At 41.2% G+C, this 13,439-nt stretch overlaps 2 protein-coding genes and 1 long non-coding RNA gene across 6 annotated transcripts; 2 read left to right on the top strand and 1 right to left on the bottom strand.

The window, feature by feature from the left end:
• Positions 1–248: 248 nt before the first annotated feature.
• On the top strand, positions 249–8,818 carry smarcd2 (SWI/SNF related, matrix associated, actin dependent regulator of chromatin, subfamily d, member 2). 2 transcript variants are annotated; one of them, XM_034569736.1, is made up of 13 exons: positions 249–784; positions 1,864–2,057; positions 3,576–3,618; positions 3,722–3,844; positions 4,451–4,570; positions 5,212–5,307; positions 5,655–5,756; positions 5,897–6,058; positions 6,253–6,350; positions 6,629–6,764; positions 6,883–7,005; positions 7,305–7,406; positions 7,533–8,818. In XM_034569736.1, the coding sequence occupies exons 1-13, from the start codon at positions 632–634 to the stop codon at positions 7,584–7,586; spliced, it is 1,506 nt and encodes a 501-aa protein (XP_034425627.1). In that variant the 5' UTR covers positions 249–631; the 3' UTR covers positions 7,587–8,818. The 2 variants fall into 2 exon arrangements, with proteins under 2 accessions (XP_034425627.1, XP_034425628.1); XM_034569737.1 differs by lacking the exons at positions 7,305–7,406; positions 7,533–8,818 and having other exon boundaries at positions 6,629–6,815; positions 6,851–6,984.
• On the bottom strand, positions 2,254–3,576 carry LOC117752444. Its single transcript, XR_004612082.1, has 2 exons — positions 2,772–3,576; positions 2,254–2,603 (listed from the first exon to the last, which is right to left on the bottom strand). It is a non-coding gene; the product is annotated as an uncharacterized LOC117752444 (long non-coding RNA).
• Positions 8,819–9,765: 947 nt separating the features above from the next.
• psmc5 (proteasome 26S subunit, ATPase 5) lies at positions 9,766–13,392 on the top strand. 3 transcript variants are annotated; one of them, XM_034569739.1, is made up of 12 exons: positions 9,766–9,897; positions 10,744–10,815; positions 10,917–11,045; positions 11,079–11,207; positions 11,293–11,349; positions 11,459–11,689; positions 11,874–12,000; positions 12,108–12,298; positions 12,598–12,696; positions 12,783–12,893; positions 12,976–13,062; positions 13,221–13,390. In XM_034569739.1, the coding sequence occupies exons 1-12, from the start codon at positions 9,838–9,840 to the stop codon at positions 13,272–13,274; spliced, it is 1,347 nt and encodes a 448-aa protein (XP_034425630.1). In that variant the 5' UTR covers positions 9,766–9,837; the 3' UTR covers positions 13,275–13,390. The 3 variants fall into 3 exon arrangements, with proteins under 3 accessions (XP_034425630.1, XP_034425632.1, XP_034425631.1); XM_034569741.1 differs by having other exon boundaries at positions 9,770–9,897; positions 10,917–10,986; positions 11,110–11,207; positions 13,221–13,392; XM_034569740.1 differs by lacking the exon at positions 9,766–9,897 and adding an exon at positions 9,972–9,996.
• The last annotated feature ends 47 nt before the right edge of the window (positions 13,393–13,439 follow it).

The raw sequence follows: 13,439 nt of genomic DNA on the forward strand, positions 1-13,439 counted from the left end.
GGCAGTTTTGTTAATGAGGCTCCAAGTTCCTTGTTGAGTTTGAGCGGTCAACACAAAACAGATCACCGTCACCTCATAGAAACACATGGGAATAGGTTGACTGAGCTCATTTTCATTAGATGACACACAAGTTAAATAAAAAGTAAGTCGGGCTAACCTCTTTGTTTTAGTTTGTTCACGCCCAGAGGAGAAACAACCAGAGAGAGAGTAAAACCAAAACTTCCGACACATGTGAATGCAGCACCCAGTGTTGTGTGTGCAGTTTGAAGCTTTAACTGGGGGTTTTTAGTCGCTGTGCTAGTTTGTGGTTATCATGTTGTGTCCGTTATTCACCGGGAGCTAGCCGTTAATCTCCAGCCATGTTCTGCTTCTGCGACATCGGGCGGAGGTGACGAGAACCAGCCGCCTTCCAGGTGCCCACGAGCCAGGCAGCAGCAGCAGCAGTAGCGGGTGGCAGCAGACCCCGGAACTCGCAGCGGCAGGAGCTAACGTTAGCTAGCTTTTTGTTGACAGGCTTCCTGCTGTCAAACCAGAAACTCGCCCCGCTGACAGAGTTTGTTTCCCGCTTTTCTCTCTACGACGTGTCTTCAACTAGTTGCCGTCACTTTCCACCCACTTGTGGAGCCGGAAGATGGCATCGAGGGGAGGCTTCCCTGGTCCCCCGATGAATCCGAGTGCGAACCCCATGAGCGTCGGGCACCCAGCGGGCATGAGGATGACAGGAATGCAGCAAGCTCCGGCGGGATTCCCCCGGAGCATGAGCAACTCTGCCCACTACCTCCAGGTCGGTCCCCGGGCTCATTTTATCTGTGTTAAACATGTTTATGTGACTTTTTTTAATGCTGTGATAAGTTGTTGAAATACACTTTAATGTTTTAAGAGTAAAAAAACGAATAAATCCAGTTAAAATAAGTCAAAAAGATTAAAACAAACATCAGCCCATCAATCATTAAATATCAAAGTGACACTACTTCCGCATTTGATTCTTCCTGTAATCACTCACTGCTTCTAATATTAACACGTTTATTACTTGTTATTATTATTATTATTATTAGTAGTAGTAGTAGTATTAGTAGTAGTAGTAGTAGTAATATATAAATTAATATCGGTTCATCACTATGTGTCTGAAACATTTGAATTTTATTCAAATTACTATCACACATCATTTGTGTGTGTGTGTGTGTGCATGTGGTCTAAAAAGTGAGAATCACGTGGCCTCCTGTCAGTTAATGTCGAAAACAAAAGTAAGTTTTATTATCACCGACCATCTGTCAGCGCCTCCGCCTGCACGTGCTCCCCCGGCTTCACCTCCTCCGTCTGCGGCTTCGTGTGCTCCAGAGATCACATGCATTATTGTTGTTGTGGTGGTTTTCAGTTGGAGCCATATGGGGTCAGACGTATGCTTTTGAATGGGGGGGGGGGGATGCCAGAGCAAAGACAGTGTGCAGCAGAGGAATTAAGTTCAGATGTTTAAAAATGATCTTACAAATCACATTCAAACATAAATAAAATATGTATAATAACCACACTAGGTCTGTAAAAAGCGTGTAAATGTTTTGCATTATTATTACCCTGATATTCTTTATGTATTATGAGTTTGCATGACCCAGCAATCTAATTATTGTTGGCCTCCGTTTAATAATCTTTTCATGTTCTTTCCAACATTTAATCCGACTCTTATCGTTTGCATTCTGTATTTGAATAACTTATTTTTAGTTTTTTAAAGGGAAAGTACTTGATATAAGTAAAGGGATCTGGAGAGAGAAATTTGATATGTACACAGCGATGTGTTTTTTTATAGCACTTCTTCTTATTCTTGTAATTGTGAAATTATATCATCAACCTCCATCCTTTTATCTCTAGCGCCCAGGGATGCCACCCGGCAGGATCGGGGGCCCCATGGGGTCAATGGGGAGCCAGCTGCCTGGTCCCTCTTATGGGAACATGCCCATGCGGCCGGGCATGGGGCCTCCGAGCATGGACGCCTCGAGGAAGCGGTTCCTTCATCAGCATCAACAACACCAGCAAGAGGCGCTGGGAGGAGGCCACAGACGAGGGTAAACTGTGGAGAAGTGAGAGTGTTTGTGTGAGGGAAGGAGAAGTAAGGGAGAGGAACATGGACCAAGACAGCTTGACGCCAAACCACTGAATAGATATGTGGATGTTTTCCTATCTTATTTATAGTTCTTTCATTTAAAGAAGGTGCAACAAATGGGTATATTTTAGCAGCAGAAATGAAATATAACAAACCTGATTATATTTTCAAGTTTCTTAGAACGCGCCCTTCAAAATCTGCTTGTAACATTTTCAACCAAATTTGTGTCCTTTTTCATAACTTAGACACAGAAACCCTCATTGTCTGACTTTGAACAAACAACTGGTGTAAATCCACAGCCAAGTGAAATAGTTAGATTTCTTTATAATATTGTTATTTTGCTAGTAATGGTTCCAGAGGATCATGGACAGTTATACAGGCTGCTGTGTAAAGAGGGAAGTGCCATTATGAAACTGGGTGTTTCAAATGACTATGTTTGCAACACAATTTGTATTAAACAGGATTATTTGGACCTAACGGATAATAACTGACTTACCAAGGACACAATCTACAGGAAGGCTTTAACATTTTAAATGTTACCTTTTTGTTGTAGTTTGTGTGCTTTGAAGATATATTAAACAAATATGATCAAGTCTAGGGTAAAATTAATTCAAATTAAAGCTCACAGTAAAACAAAAAGTCAACCATCTTGTCTTGTGAATGCATATTTTTATACATCATATCACCGTAGTAACATCGTCCCAGTCATAAATAGAACAACTGCTATATTTGCCCGCTGTAGTTCATTGACGTTATAACAACGCTGCTCTTTATAGTTGTTTCTGTACTGCACTGTTGCTGTACTCAGATCAGATCACACGTGGAGCATCTCATGACTGACATTTGCCTTCAAAGCAGCAGACACGAGCAGATATTTCTGACTTCAGTGACGCCACGCTCATAGATGTGGCGAGTCATGATGCGAGGCAGCGTTTACAGTTTTTATCCACAAAGATCCTCTTGTTTTAAAGGCTTATTTCTTAACAACAAATCTCAGTATAGAAGGATTCACGGGCCACAAGGCTTGAAGCAACATCCTAAATTCTCATTAGAGGGGGCGAAATTCAATTTAGTCATAATGAGGGGGAACTGTGTAATTTAATTTCAGAAACAAAAGCGCTCTTATGAAGTCGGTAGCGATGATAACTGGGAGCCTGAGGTGCTTGTTCGGGGGAGTTAATGAAGAGATAGCAGCCGCCAAGATTTTGTTATCGCACTTTGAAGTTTTCACAAATTATAATCGAATGAAGTGAATTGGGTCTTTCGTTTAGCCCTGTGTTGGTCCGGTATCTGCCTGTGACTCAGTAATTGGTCAATGAAGGTCATATCTTAAAGAGGGCTAATGCTAAATGACGAGACAACATTGACAACACAGTACAGAACGTCCTCGTCTAATTAAATCCAATTATCCTTGGATTTTTAGAAAAAGCTTGTTTTTACTTTGGAAATCCTCACATTTCATGTTTTCTGTGTGATTCAGAGCAAAAAGACGCAAAATGGCAGATAAGGTTCTCCCGCAAAGGGTAAGAAGCTTTTCATCTCCTGATTCATGTGTTAGATGCAACCAGTTTACCTTTAGTTGTCTGTAATTACTTGTAATTTAACATCCCAACACGTTTTCTTTAGATTAGAGACCTGGTCCCTGAATCCCAGGCCTACATGGACCTCTTGGCCTTTGAGAGGAAACTGGATCAGACCATTGCCCGGAAGCGCATGGAGATTCAGGAAGCCATCAAGAAGCCTATAATGGTATCTCCTCATGATAGTGCATTATCAATAAGGACATTTAATAACATGTTTCAGTTAATCTGGTGACACGTGGTTACAGGAGAGGAGCAGTGGGTGTGGATTCATTCCGCAGCAAACACTTTCTAAAGCAGCTCCTTTGTCAGAAATACAACAGAAGAGCAACTGATGTATCCGTTTACAGTGCAGCCAAACAAGTATTTTAATAAAGACGTCAGTCAACAGTAATGTGGTCGGCCCACAATAAAAGCCTCTCTGTTTTTCAGCAGTTGAATTTTTGTAATGTGAAGCAGCAGCAGTAGGAACTTTGCATTAGCAGTAACTTGATATCGCTTCATGAAAGTGAAAGAGTGAGGCAGGTTTTTGATTATAACAGTGATGCTGGATCATATGCAAGCATCATTTTCAGTGAATCCTTTATGGGTAGAAATTCAGCATATAGAGTTTCCTATAACTTATAATAATTTTAAAAGACCCATTTCTGGGTGCAGTTAAACAAAGTGCCTACTTCCTAAATGAATCTGATTCAAATTTCTCGTAGATCATTTGACCTTGAGAACCACAGTTTTTTACTGGAACTCATGATGCATCTGTTTGTTCATCTCGCAGCAAAAACGCAAACTCAGGATCTACATTTCCAACACATACACACCCAGCAAGCCTGAGGGTGAGGAGGCAGAGAAGGTGTCGTCCTGGGAGCTGCGAGTGGAGGGAAAGCTTCTGGAGGAAGTATGTGAACAACACGGCCGTTACATATGAATATTTCTCGCCCTGTTTCACAATTGTCTCCCCGTGGTCTGACTCCCAAGTATTTTGGTCTCTGGTTCTGTGTTTCTGAAAACTTCACAGTCACTCAGCTCTGGTTGGCCCGAGTCCTTGGCTCAACCACGCAACCAGATGTGTGTTTGCAGCTCTGCTCGCTCCACCTCACCACTCCTGACATACACACACATGCGCTCATACACACAGAATCATGTTCTTTTTGAGACAAGGGATTGAAACCATTGGCCTCTACATACCAAGAGCTGACATGCCTCCCCTCCCTCCATCAGTTCCAGCTCAACTCATTGTGTCGTCTAGGACCACATGAAGGATCCTTGTTTTTTTTTTCCTGTTAATGTTTCTCCTCTGGCTCTTTGGGCTAGGCATGCGTAGGAGGGTTTTTTGCATGGAGAAACTGAAAAAGAGCCAATGTGAGGGAAGGAGTAAAAGGGGTCGTGTTGTGCAAACAGTTTCGCTGGGCAGGGGAGAGGGTGGGGGTGCAACAGCTTTTTCTAGTTGTCTCCAGTTGACAGAGTACAATAAGCACACACAGATACCAATCGTGTTGCTCTCTTTTCACACTCTTTTTATGCACTTTGTAATTCTAGACCGGCAAGCAAAAGAGGAAGTTCTCATCTTTCTTCAAGAGCCTGGTGATTGAGCTTGAAAAGGAGCTCTATGGACCTGACAACCACTTAGTAGAGGTATTACAAAACGACACAAGTATTTGATGGCGCATAGGCACACAAGTGGAGCTCAGATGGAATCAATAAAACTTTGGAGCTCTTCCTTTTTGAGCCAGTCTGGGAGAGAGAGAGCAAGAATTCTTGAATGCCTTCTATTTTAATTAATTCCACAGATACTATTAAACCAGAAACGTTTGAAAAAACATTTTGATTGTATTTTTGCCTGAAAGTTGTTTTGACATTGTTAAGATAACCCTTATAAATAGTGGGCTGTTTTTTATTTGATCAATTTTATCAAAGTGGACAAAACAAAAAAGAAGTTAGTCGATATTTTCCTTATTTTTTTATTTTTTTATATCTAACAGTGGCATAGAATGCCCACCACTCAGGAGACAGATGGTTTCCAGGTTAAAAGACCCGGTGATGTGAATGTTAAATGCACCCTTCTGCTCATGCTTGACCACCAGGTATGTGCACATGCACCCACACAGTAACACTAACACACAAACCAGTTATCAGTTACCAGTTGTATCCCTGGCTTGTACGACCTGGTCAAACTATTTTCCACTAACTTTGTCTTTGGCCAAATCTCTTCTATTTTTCTCAGCCCCCCCAGTACAAACTGGATCCGCGGCTGGCTCGTCTGCTGGGGGTGCACACGCAGACACGGGCCAGCATCATGCAAGCTCTCTGGCTCTATATCAAGAACAACAAGCTGCAGGATGGTCATGAGAAGGAGTACATCAACTGCAACCGCTATTTCAGACAAGTACTGCAATATTTTCTTATGTTTTTATTAGATGGCACAGTGATGGAGAGACAGGAAACAGGGTTAGAGAGGAGGGGAGTGACGTGGGCCAGACGGCTTTTTTAATGTTTCAGTGTTTGTGGAGATAAAGCAATAGCAAAACTTTACCTTTAACATGTCAGACATTATCTGTTCTCTAACCAAATGTTTTTCAGATCTTCAGTTGTCCTCGCATGAGGTTCGCTGAGATTCCCATGAAACTGGCGGGCCTGCTGCAGCATCCTGACCCCATCATCATCAATCATGTCATTAGGTAAGGGAGTGTGGATCATTATCTCTCTTCCTGGGTTTGTTCATGTGTGAATCACATTTGCTGATTCCTCCAAAGTATTTCCAAAGATTTTGATTTTACGAGCTTTCATTTTCAGATTCAATGCTGTTTACATGAGATCGTACTCGTTTAGATTCCAAAAATAAGATTTGTTTATCAATATCCTAGTTTGCTGTTAAAAATTGCAGTCAACCTCACTCATGTGTTACTACAGTCCTGCTTAATGTCTGTCTTGCTGTCTGTGTGTCATCTGCGAGCAGTGTGGACCCCACAGATCAGAAGAAGACAGCTTGCTATGACATAGATGTGGAGGTGGACGATCCACTGAAAGGCCAAATGAACAGTTTCTTGTCCTCAACAACCAACCAACAGGAAATTGCTGCTCTGGAGATGAAGGTAAGGGCCACCAGTCAATCTCTGATACCTGCATTGTAGAATAATTATTATAAAAGGGGGGGGAAGTTTGTTAAAGGTGCATTTACCAATTACTGTACTATGGCTGTGTTCACTACAGATCCATGAGACCATTGAGTACATTAACCAGCTGAAGACAGAGAGAGACTTTATGCTGAGCTTCAGCAATAATCCACAGGACTTCATCCAGGACTGGCTCAAGTCTCAGAGCAGAGATCTGAAGGTAAACATGCTCACCTCCGCTTCTGGTAACACTAACAGAATAAATAAATACTTATTTAAAACAGAGGTTCAGTTATCAGTTGGAAGCCAAAACGATATTTAACCAACGAAGCAGTATAATTACATTAAATTAGTTTAATGTCTAGGTTCTTGTAATTTCTGGTTTTGCTAAATGAATCTGTGAATCGTCAACTCTTTGCCAGTACTGTTAAAGTGCATGAAATGCTTATTAGGATGGCCTGTTTGAGTTATAAATTATTTGTAGTCATATGTTAGATAATACATTTCTTTTTCCACCAGTTGATGACAGATGTGACAGGAAACCCAGAGGAGGAGAGGAAGACTGAGTTCTACCAGGCGCCCTGGGTACCAGAGGCAGTGGGCAGATACGTTTACTCCAAAGTAAGGAATTACAGAGCCTAATGCACTGCTGCATGCTTGATGAATAATTTATTATGAGGGTTCAGCAGATTGTTATTGGTTGTAACTGTGCACTGGTCTGAACTGATATCACTTCTTTGTTTTCAGGTGCAACAGAGGCGACAAGAGCTGGAGCAGGTGCTGGGGATCCGACTCACCTAAATATTCCACATTCCAGAGGAGCCACAGCCAACTTGAGTTTACACTTCAAATGTTAACGTTTTTCTTCCATTTACATTGGAATTAGCTTTGGAAAGACACAAGCTAATGTTGCAGCTTAAGTGTTCACTACGCCGTCCTGACCGACATGAAATGAGAAGTGGGAATTTATACATGTTCCTTTTGTTGTTGCCATAGATACTCATTTAAAAAGAGAGTTTAAGGGACTAAAGAGGTTATTTCCATGTCCTTAATAACACGTTTGCCTTGCATTGTCTGTGATATTGAGCCTTTCAAATACTCTTTGCCTTGTTTTGCAGTATATTTTCTTTATGGTACATTATGCTTAGCACATTGTAAGCATTGCTGCTGTTGACGTGGTTTTCACCGTCACTTTGTCGCTATTCTGAACGGGGTTCTGTTTACTTTCATATTTTAAAGCCATAACCTTTAGATAGGAAAAAAAAAACGGATGTCTGGTAACATCTCAGTCAAGAAGAATTTGCAGACATGTTTGAATTACTCATTTTTCATTATAATATATCCATGTATTCAAAAGTATATTTTGAATGTTTTTGATTTTATCCTTTAAAAAATCCAGCAGTTCATAAGATGTCTTGAGCCTTAGATAAGAAGCTTTTAAAGCCAATAGTAGTTTTGCAGGTGTTGGTGCTGTTTTATATCCGTGGATGTGTCATTTGAAATGCTTTGTAAGAAACAGGGATTTCCTGGAAAGCTCCGACTATGTTGAGCTGTAATTCAGCAGTTGTTTGTACTTTTTGAATGTTTACATGCTGTTTTCATTTGGTTTTTTTTGGGTGGGGGGGGGTTGCATTGTTTTAATGCCAGGAAGAGGAATGGTGGATGGGTGTTTGGGTTTGAAGGGCTCCTCCTTTAACATCCACCTCCCAGCAAGCTTAACTGGTGTTTGTAGCTTGTCAACTAAACAATGCAACACATTATTGTGTACAGTTCATTGTTTCATGTCTTTTCATTGAAATGCTATTTTCTTAAGGTTTTATATGAAAATATTGCCAGCGCTTCTCTTGAAACATTCCATGTTAGCAGATACCACTGTGCCTGTTTTGTGACTAAGGCACTTTTGAGAAATTTGTGTACAATGTGTTTTTTTGTACAACCTCTCTGTTTAATGTTTGCATGTTGTGTACCAATCAAATGCCTTTATCTTTTATACATTTGGAGTATTTTATACAATAAATATACTTGCAAATTATTGTTATATTGTCCTTCTTTAAGAGTCTATACTCTTATAGTTTAAGACACGTGTTTCTTTGAAATTATACCCATGTTACTGTTAAAAAATTCTGTTTTCAGGTTCATCTAATGTTATAATTGATATTTTTGACTATATCACTTAAATTTGTATATGTATAACATGTAATAATTATACTTTTTCCATATAAATGCTTCTTATCATAAAATTCACCTTTATAAATATATTTATAATTAATATCCATATTGTGTATATATATATAGATATAGATATAGATATAACAGTTTATAAATGCATTTATTTCAATATCTCCTTCTACATAATGTACAAATAGTATATATCCTTGTGGAATCATCCTGGACCACTGCACTTTACTCAAGAACAGTTCTCTACAGATAATATTCCCGTGAGTATTGAAAGGTGTATATTATTTACAAATTCTCTTTATTAAATTTTTAATTTTATCTATTGTTTTTTAAGAAAATATTTTATTCTATTTTTATACTTTCACATGTTCTCTTGTCTACCTCATTCTGACTTTCTGCTACTGTAACAAGTGAAGTTCCCCAGCATGGGATCAATACATCACACTCATCTCATCTTTACTATAATTAAAGAGGAAGGCCTCTCCTCCGGCTGCACAGCGTCGGAGCTGTGAGCTTGTTGGTGCAGGTTCAGGAGCTCATGCGTCTCCGAGAGCAGCAGTTTCAACCGGTACGGCTGCTTCTCACCTGCAGAGGAGCTGAGACACGTCTGCCACACCTGAGACAACAACCAGCCTCCAACTCTCTGCAGTCTCAGCCTGTGCAGTAACACTGGAAGGAATTTACTGATAACTTGCACAATGAATGTTTGAGTAATCTCAGCTTTGAAACTCAACAAACTCATTCTAAACTGAGTGCAACGTGGTTTTTAGAGCCAAAGCACCAACTGCAGCTGGGACGAAAGGTGTAATGATAAGCCAGGACAACAGGGGGCGGTGTGGGAATTCAGTTCCGCTTCATAGTGACACTCAGCCGGATGCGCCTGTTGTCAAGCGGATGCAGAAAATTCAAGATGGAGGTGGACGGGATCGACCATGTAGGTGCTTTTTCTTTGCCGTTTGGCTCATTTCACTGGTTTATCGTCGGGGACGCGTCGCGACGAAGCGCCGAGGGGAGGATTTAGTTAGAATCGGATGTTAGTGACGATGCTGTGAACTTTAAACTCTCAGTTTACTCAACCACAGTGAACGAGCTGCGTTCAGCCGGTTTGCTGTCTCATTGTAGCTAACCCGGCTAGTTAGCTCGCGCTAGCTCCTCTGAATGACTGGCAGTTGTGTGTCCGCCGCAGCCGCCACTGCTTGTTTAAGTTTATGATACACAACGGATACACAACAAACATGTACAACTTGTTATCATCTCGTTAACAACGTTACTTCGTTAATGACAGTGCTAGTTAGCTTAGGCGAGCGAACGTCAACTAGCGTTAGTTAGCAAGTAACCTAGCTGGGTGATACTGGTGTTATGCTATTGTTCAGAATAACAGGACTTTGCTGCCGGTTAAAATCTTAATTGTGTCAACACCTGAGTTCTGTCCGCTGTAGATCGGTATGTTTGTGTTGTTAATGAAGTCTGACAGTGTTTCAATAATGTAATTACATCTGATTAGAGAAGTTTCATTACGGTCGATAGTGACAATTATCACGATAAATGTCACTTTACTGTTTCTTTAAAGATTCTTGCTCCTGAGTGGATGCTGTGGTTTTAAACTCTTTTTAAACAGCAAAACTTTTTTCCAATTCTGACGTTGATCAATTTTACGCTATTGATGAAAATTACACTGTTGTAATTATCCCTAAATCAGTGTATTAATCGCCAATGAAAGTGTCAATAGAAGAAGTCTTGATGCCTGTGTTTTAAGTTGGATGATTTTTCTCTCTAACAGATGGAGATGGGCGACAGTAAAGGCGGCTCAGGTCTCCGGCAATACTACTTGTCAAAGATAGAGGAGTTACAGGTGAGATGAACTATATGTGCACATTTTGAACCGCTAAAATGGCTCAGATTGCTCAACTTCTGGTTTCCTGCAAATCCTGAACCTTTTTGTTTTCTCACCAGTTGACGGTCAATGATAAAAGCCAGAATCTCAGACGTCTGCAGGCACAGAGGAATGAGCTCAATGCCAAAGGTACCCTGTGGTCCATTACTGTAACATCAATGTATTTGAAAATGTATTATCTGTCAAATGAAGCTCTACTGAAATGTGTTATTATGGGTAGAAAGTACTCAAGTTTTTCTCCTTTCTTCATAGTACGTCTCCTTCGTGAGGAGCTGCAGTTGCTGCAGGAGCAGGGATCCTACGTAGGTGAAGTTGTTCGGGTCATGGACAAAAAGAAGGTGCTTGTCAAGGTATGTTGTATTTGTTTTTCGAAGCCCAATCTATATTGAATGACAGTTGACAGTTTACATTAAAATGTATCTTCACGATTTTCAGGTGCATCCAGAAGGAAAATTCGTTGTGGATGTGGACAAGAACATTGACATCAATGATGTAAGTATTATAGTTGTTGTAACTGTGATAATGGTTTCAAGCTTCATTTCATGTTTGGTAGTTATGAGTTCAAGTACTTCATCGTATCCCTTTTTCACTTCCTCACCAGGTGACTCCCAATTGCCGCGTGGCTCTGCGTAACGACAGCTACACCCTGCACAAGATCCTGCCCAACAAGGTGGACCCTCTGGTGTCCCTCATGATGGTGGAGAAGGTGCCAGACTCCACCTACGAAATGATTGGTGGCCTGGATAAGCAGATCAAGGAGATCAAGGAAGTTATTGAGCTGCCTGTCAAGCACCCGGAGCTGTTTGAGGCTTTAGGCATTGCTCAGCCCAAGGTGGGTGACTGACAAGAGAGCTGATCGCACACAAGCACACTTTTATTTTCATTGTACTGATTCTTAAAGAAAATTGGGATGTTTTTAATTTCACAAAAGAAAAACAGTAGCTGTAGTCTTATATTGTCTGCATCTGTCAGTGTAAAGAAGGTTCTGATTTCTGTCTGTGTGTTTGTGTTTGCAGGGTGTGCTGTTGTACGGCCCCCCAGGTACTGGGAAGACCCTGCTGGCCAGAGCTGTGGCCCACCACACCGACTGTACCTTCATCAGGGTCTCCGGCTCTGAGCTGGTCCAGAAGTTCATCGGAGAAGGTGCACCCCTCTGTCTTACACTAATCAATTTCACATCCATTATTTTGACTAGATCTTATCAAAACCCTCTGGTCGTCTGTCCTTAATTCCTCCCTCTCTTGCCCCAGGTGCCCGTATGGTGCGCGAGCTGTTCGTCATGGCCAGAGAGCACGCTCCCTCCATCATCTTCATGGACGAGATCGACTCCATTGGCTCGTCTCGTCTGGAGGGCGGATCAGGAGGTGACAGCGAGGTGCAGAGGACAATGTTAGAGCTTCTTAATCAGCTGGACGGCTTTGAGGCAACAAAGAACATTAAGGTATCAAAACACTGTTTCTGGACCATTCACATATCTGATTATTGTAACAGTACACTTGGATGTATTTCATTATATGGTTACTTAAATAAAAAATGTGTGTAGCCTCTGTACATTATTTCTTTTGGTTACACTTTTTTAGTTAGTACACACTTATTTCTGCTTGGTTATAAAACATATATCTATTGTACTGCTTATAAATGCTAGGAGGAGGGAGAAACTGATTTGTTTCAAGTACTCCAATAACTATCGTTTATTTTTGTCTTAATTTGACTAAAATGCACCCCCCCCTGTTCCTGCAGGTCATTATGGCCACCAACCGTATTGACATCCTGGACTCGGCTCTGCTCAGACCAGGCAGAATCGACAGGAAGATCGAGTTCCCCCCTCCAAATGAAGAGGTAGACACTTGAACAGGAATTTTCACACAGTTATACGTGCAGTGGGAGGTTTTGTGTATGAGTAATTTTAAATGTTGCACCATTAGGCCCGTCTGGACATCCTGAAGATCCACTCGAGGAAGATGAACCTGACCCGTGGCATTAACCTGAGGAAGATCGCAGAACTGATGCCTGGAGCCTCTGGTGCTGAGGTTAAGGTGAGTTGTTACAGTGAATGGTGGCAGTCTGGTGTGAAATGAGGTCGTACACAATTTAATTTCCTTCTTGTTTGTTCGTCAGGGTGTTTGCACAGAGGCGGGTATGTACGCTCTGAGAGAGAGGAGAGTTCACGTCACCCAGGAGGACTTTGAGATGGCTGTGGCAAAGGTTCGTGGAATAACCTCTCCTTTCCTGAATAGAAAGACTCTAATCCTGCACCTACTTTTTGTTATTTTATTCTTTTTCTCATTTTATTCATTTTCTCACACAATAAACATTTCTACCTCTATCTGCCTATTGACCCTGCTCTCCCCACTCGTCCCCAGGTGATGCAGAAAGACAGTGAGAAGAACATGTCGATCAAGAAGCTGTGGAAGTAAAGGGCCTTCTGTAGTTCTTGCACACGACGCAACAACAACACATGTATATTTTTCTTCTTTTCGTTTATGGTTTGTAATTGTTGAGTCATTCTAAAGTAAATGGTTTCCCCAAATAATCCTGGATGGATCGTGAGTTTTTTCCCCTCAATTTCCTCCAAGTAGAGT

This window comes from Hippoglossus hippoglossus, chromosome 19 (genome assembly GCF_009819705.1).
Source record: "Hippoglossus hippoglossus isolate fHipHip1 chromosome 19, fHipHip1.pri, whole genome shotgun sequence".
Taxonomy (NCBI): Eukaryota; Metazoa; Chordata; class Actinopteri; order Pleuronectiformes; family Pleuronectidae; genus Hippoglossus; species Hippoglossus hippoglossus.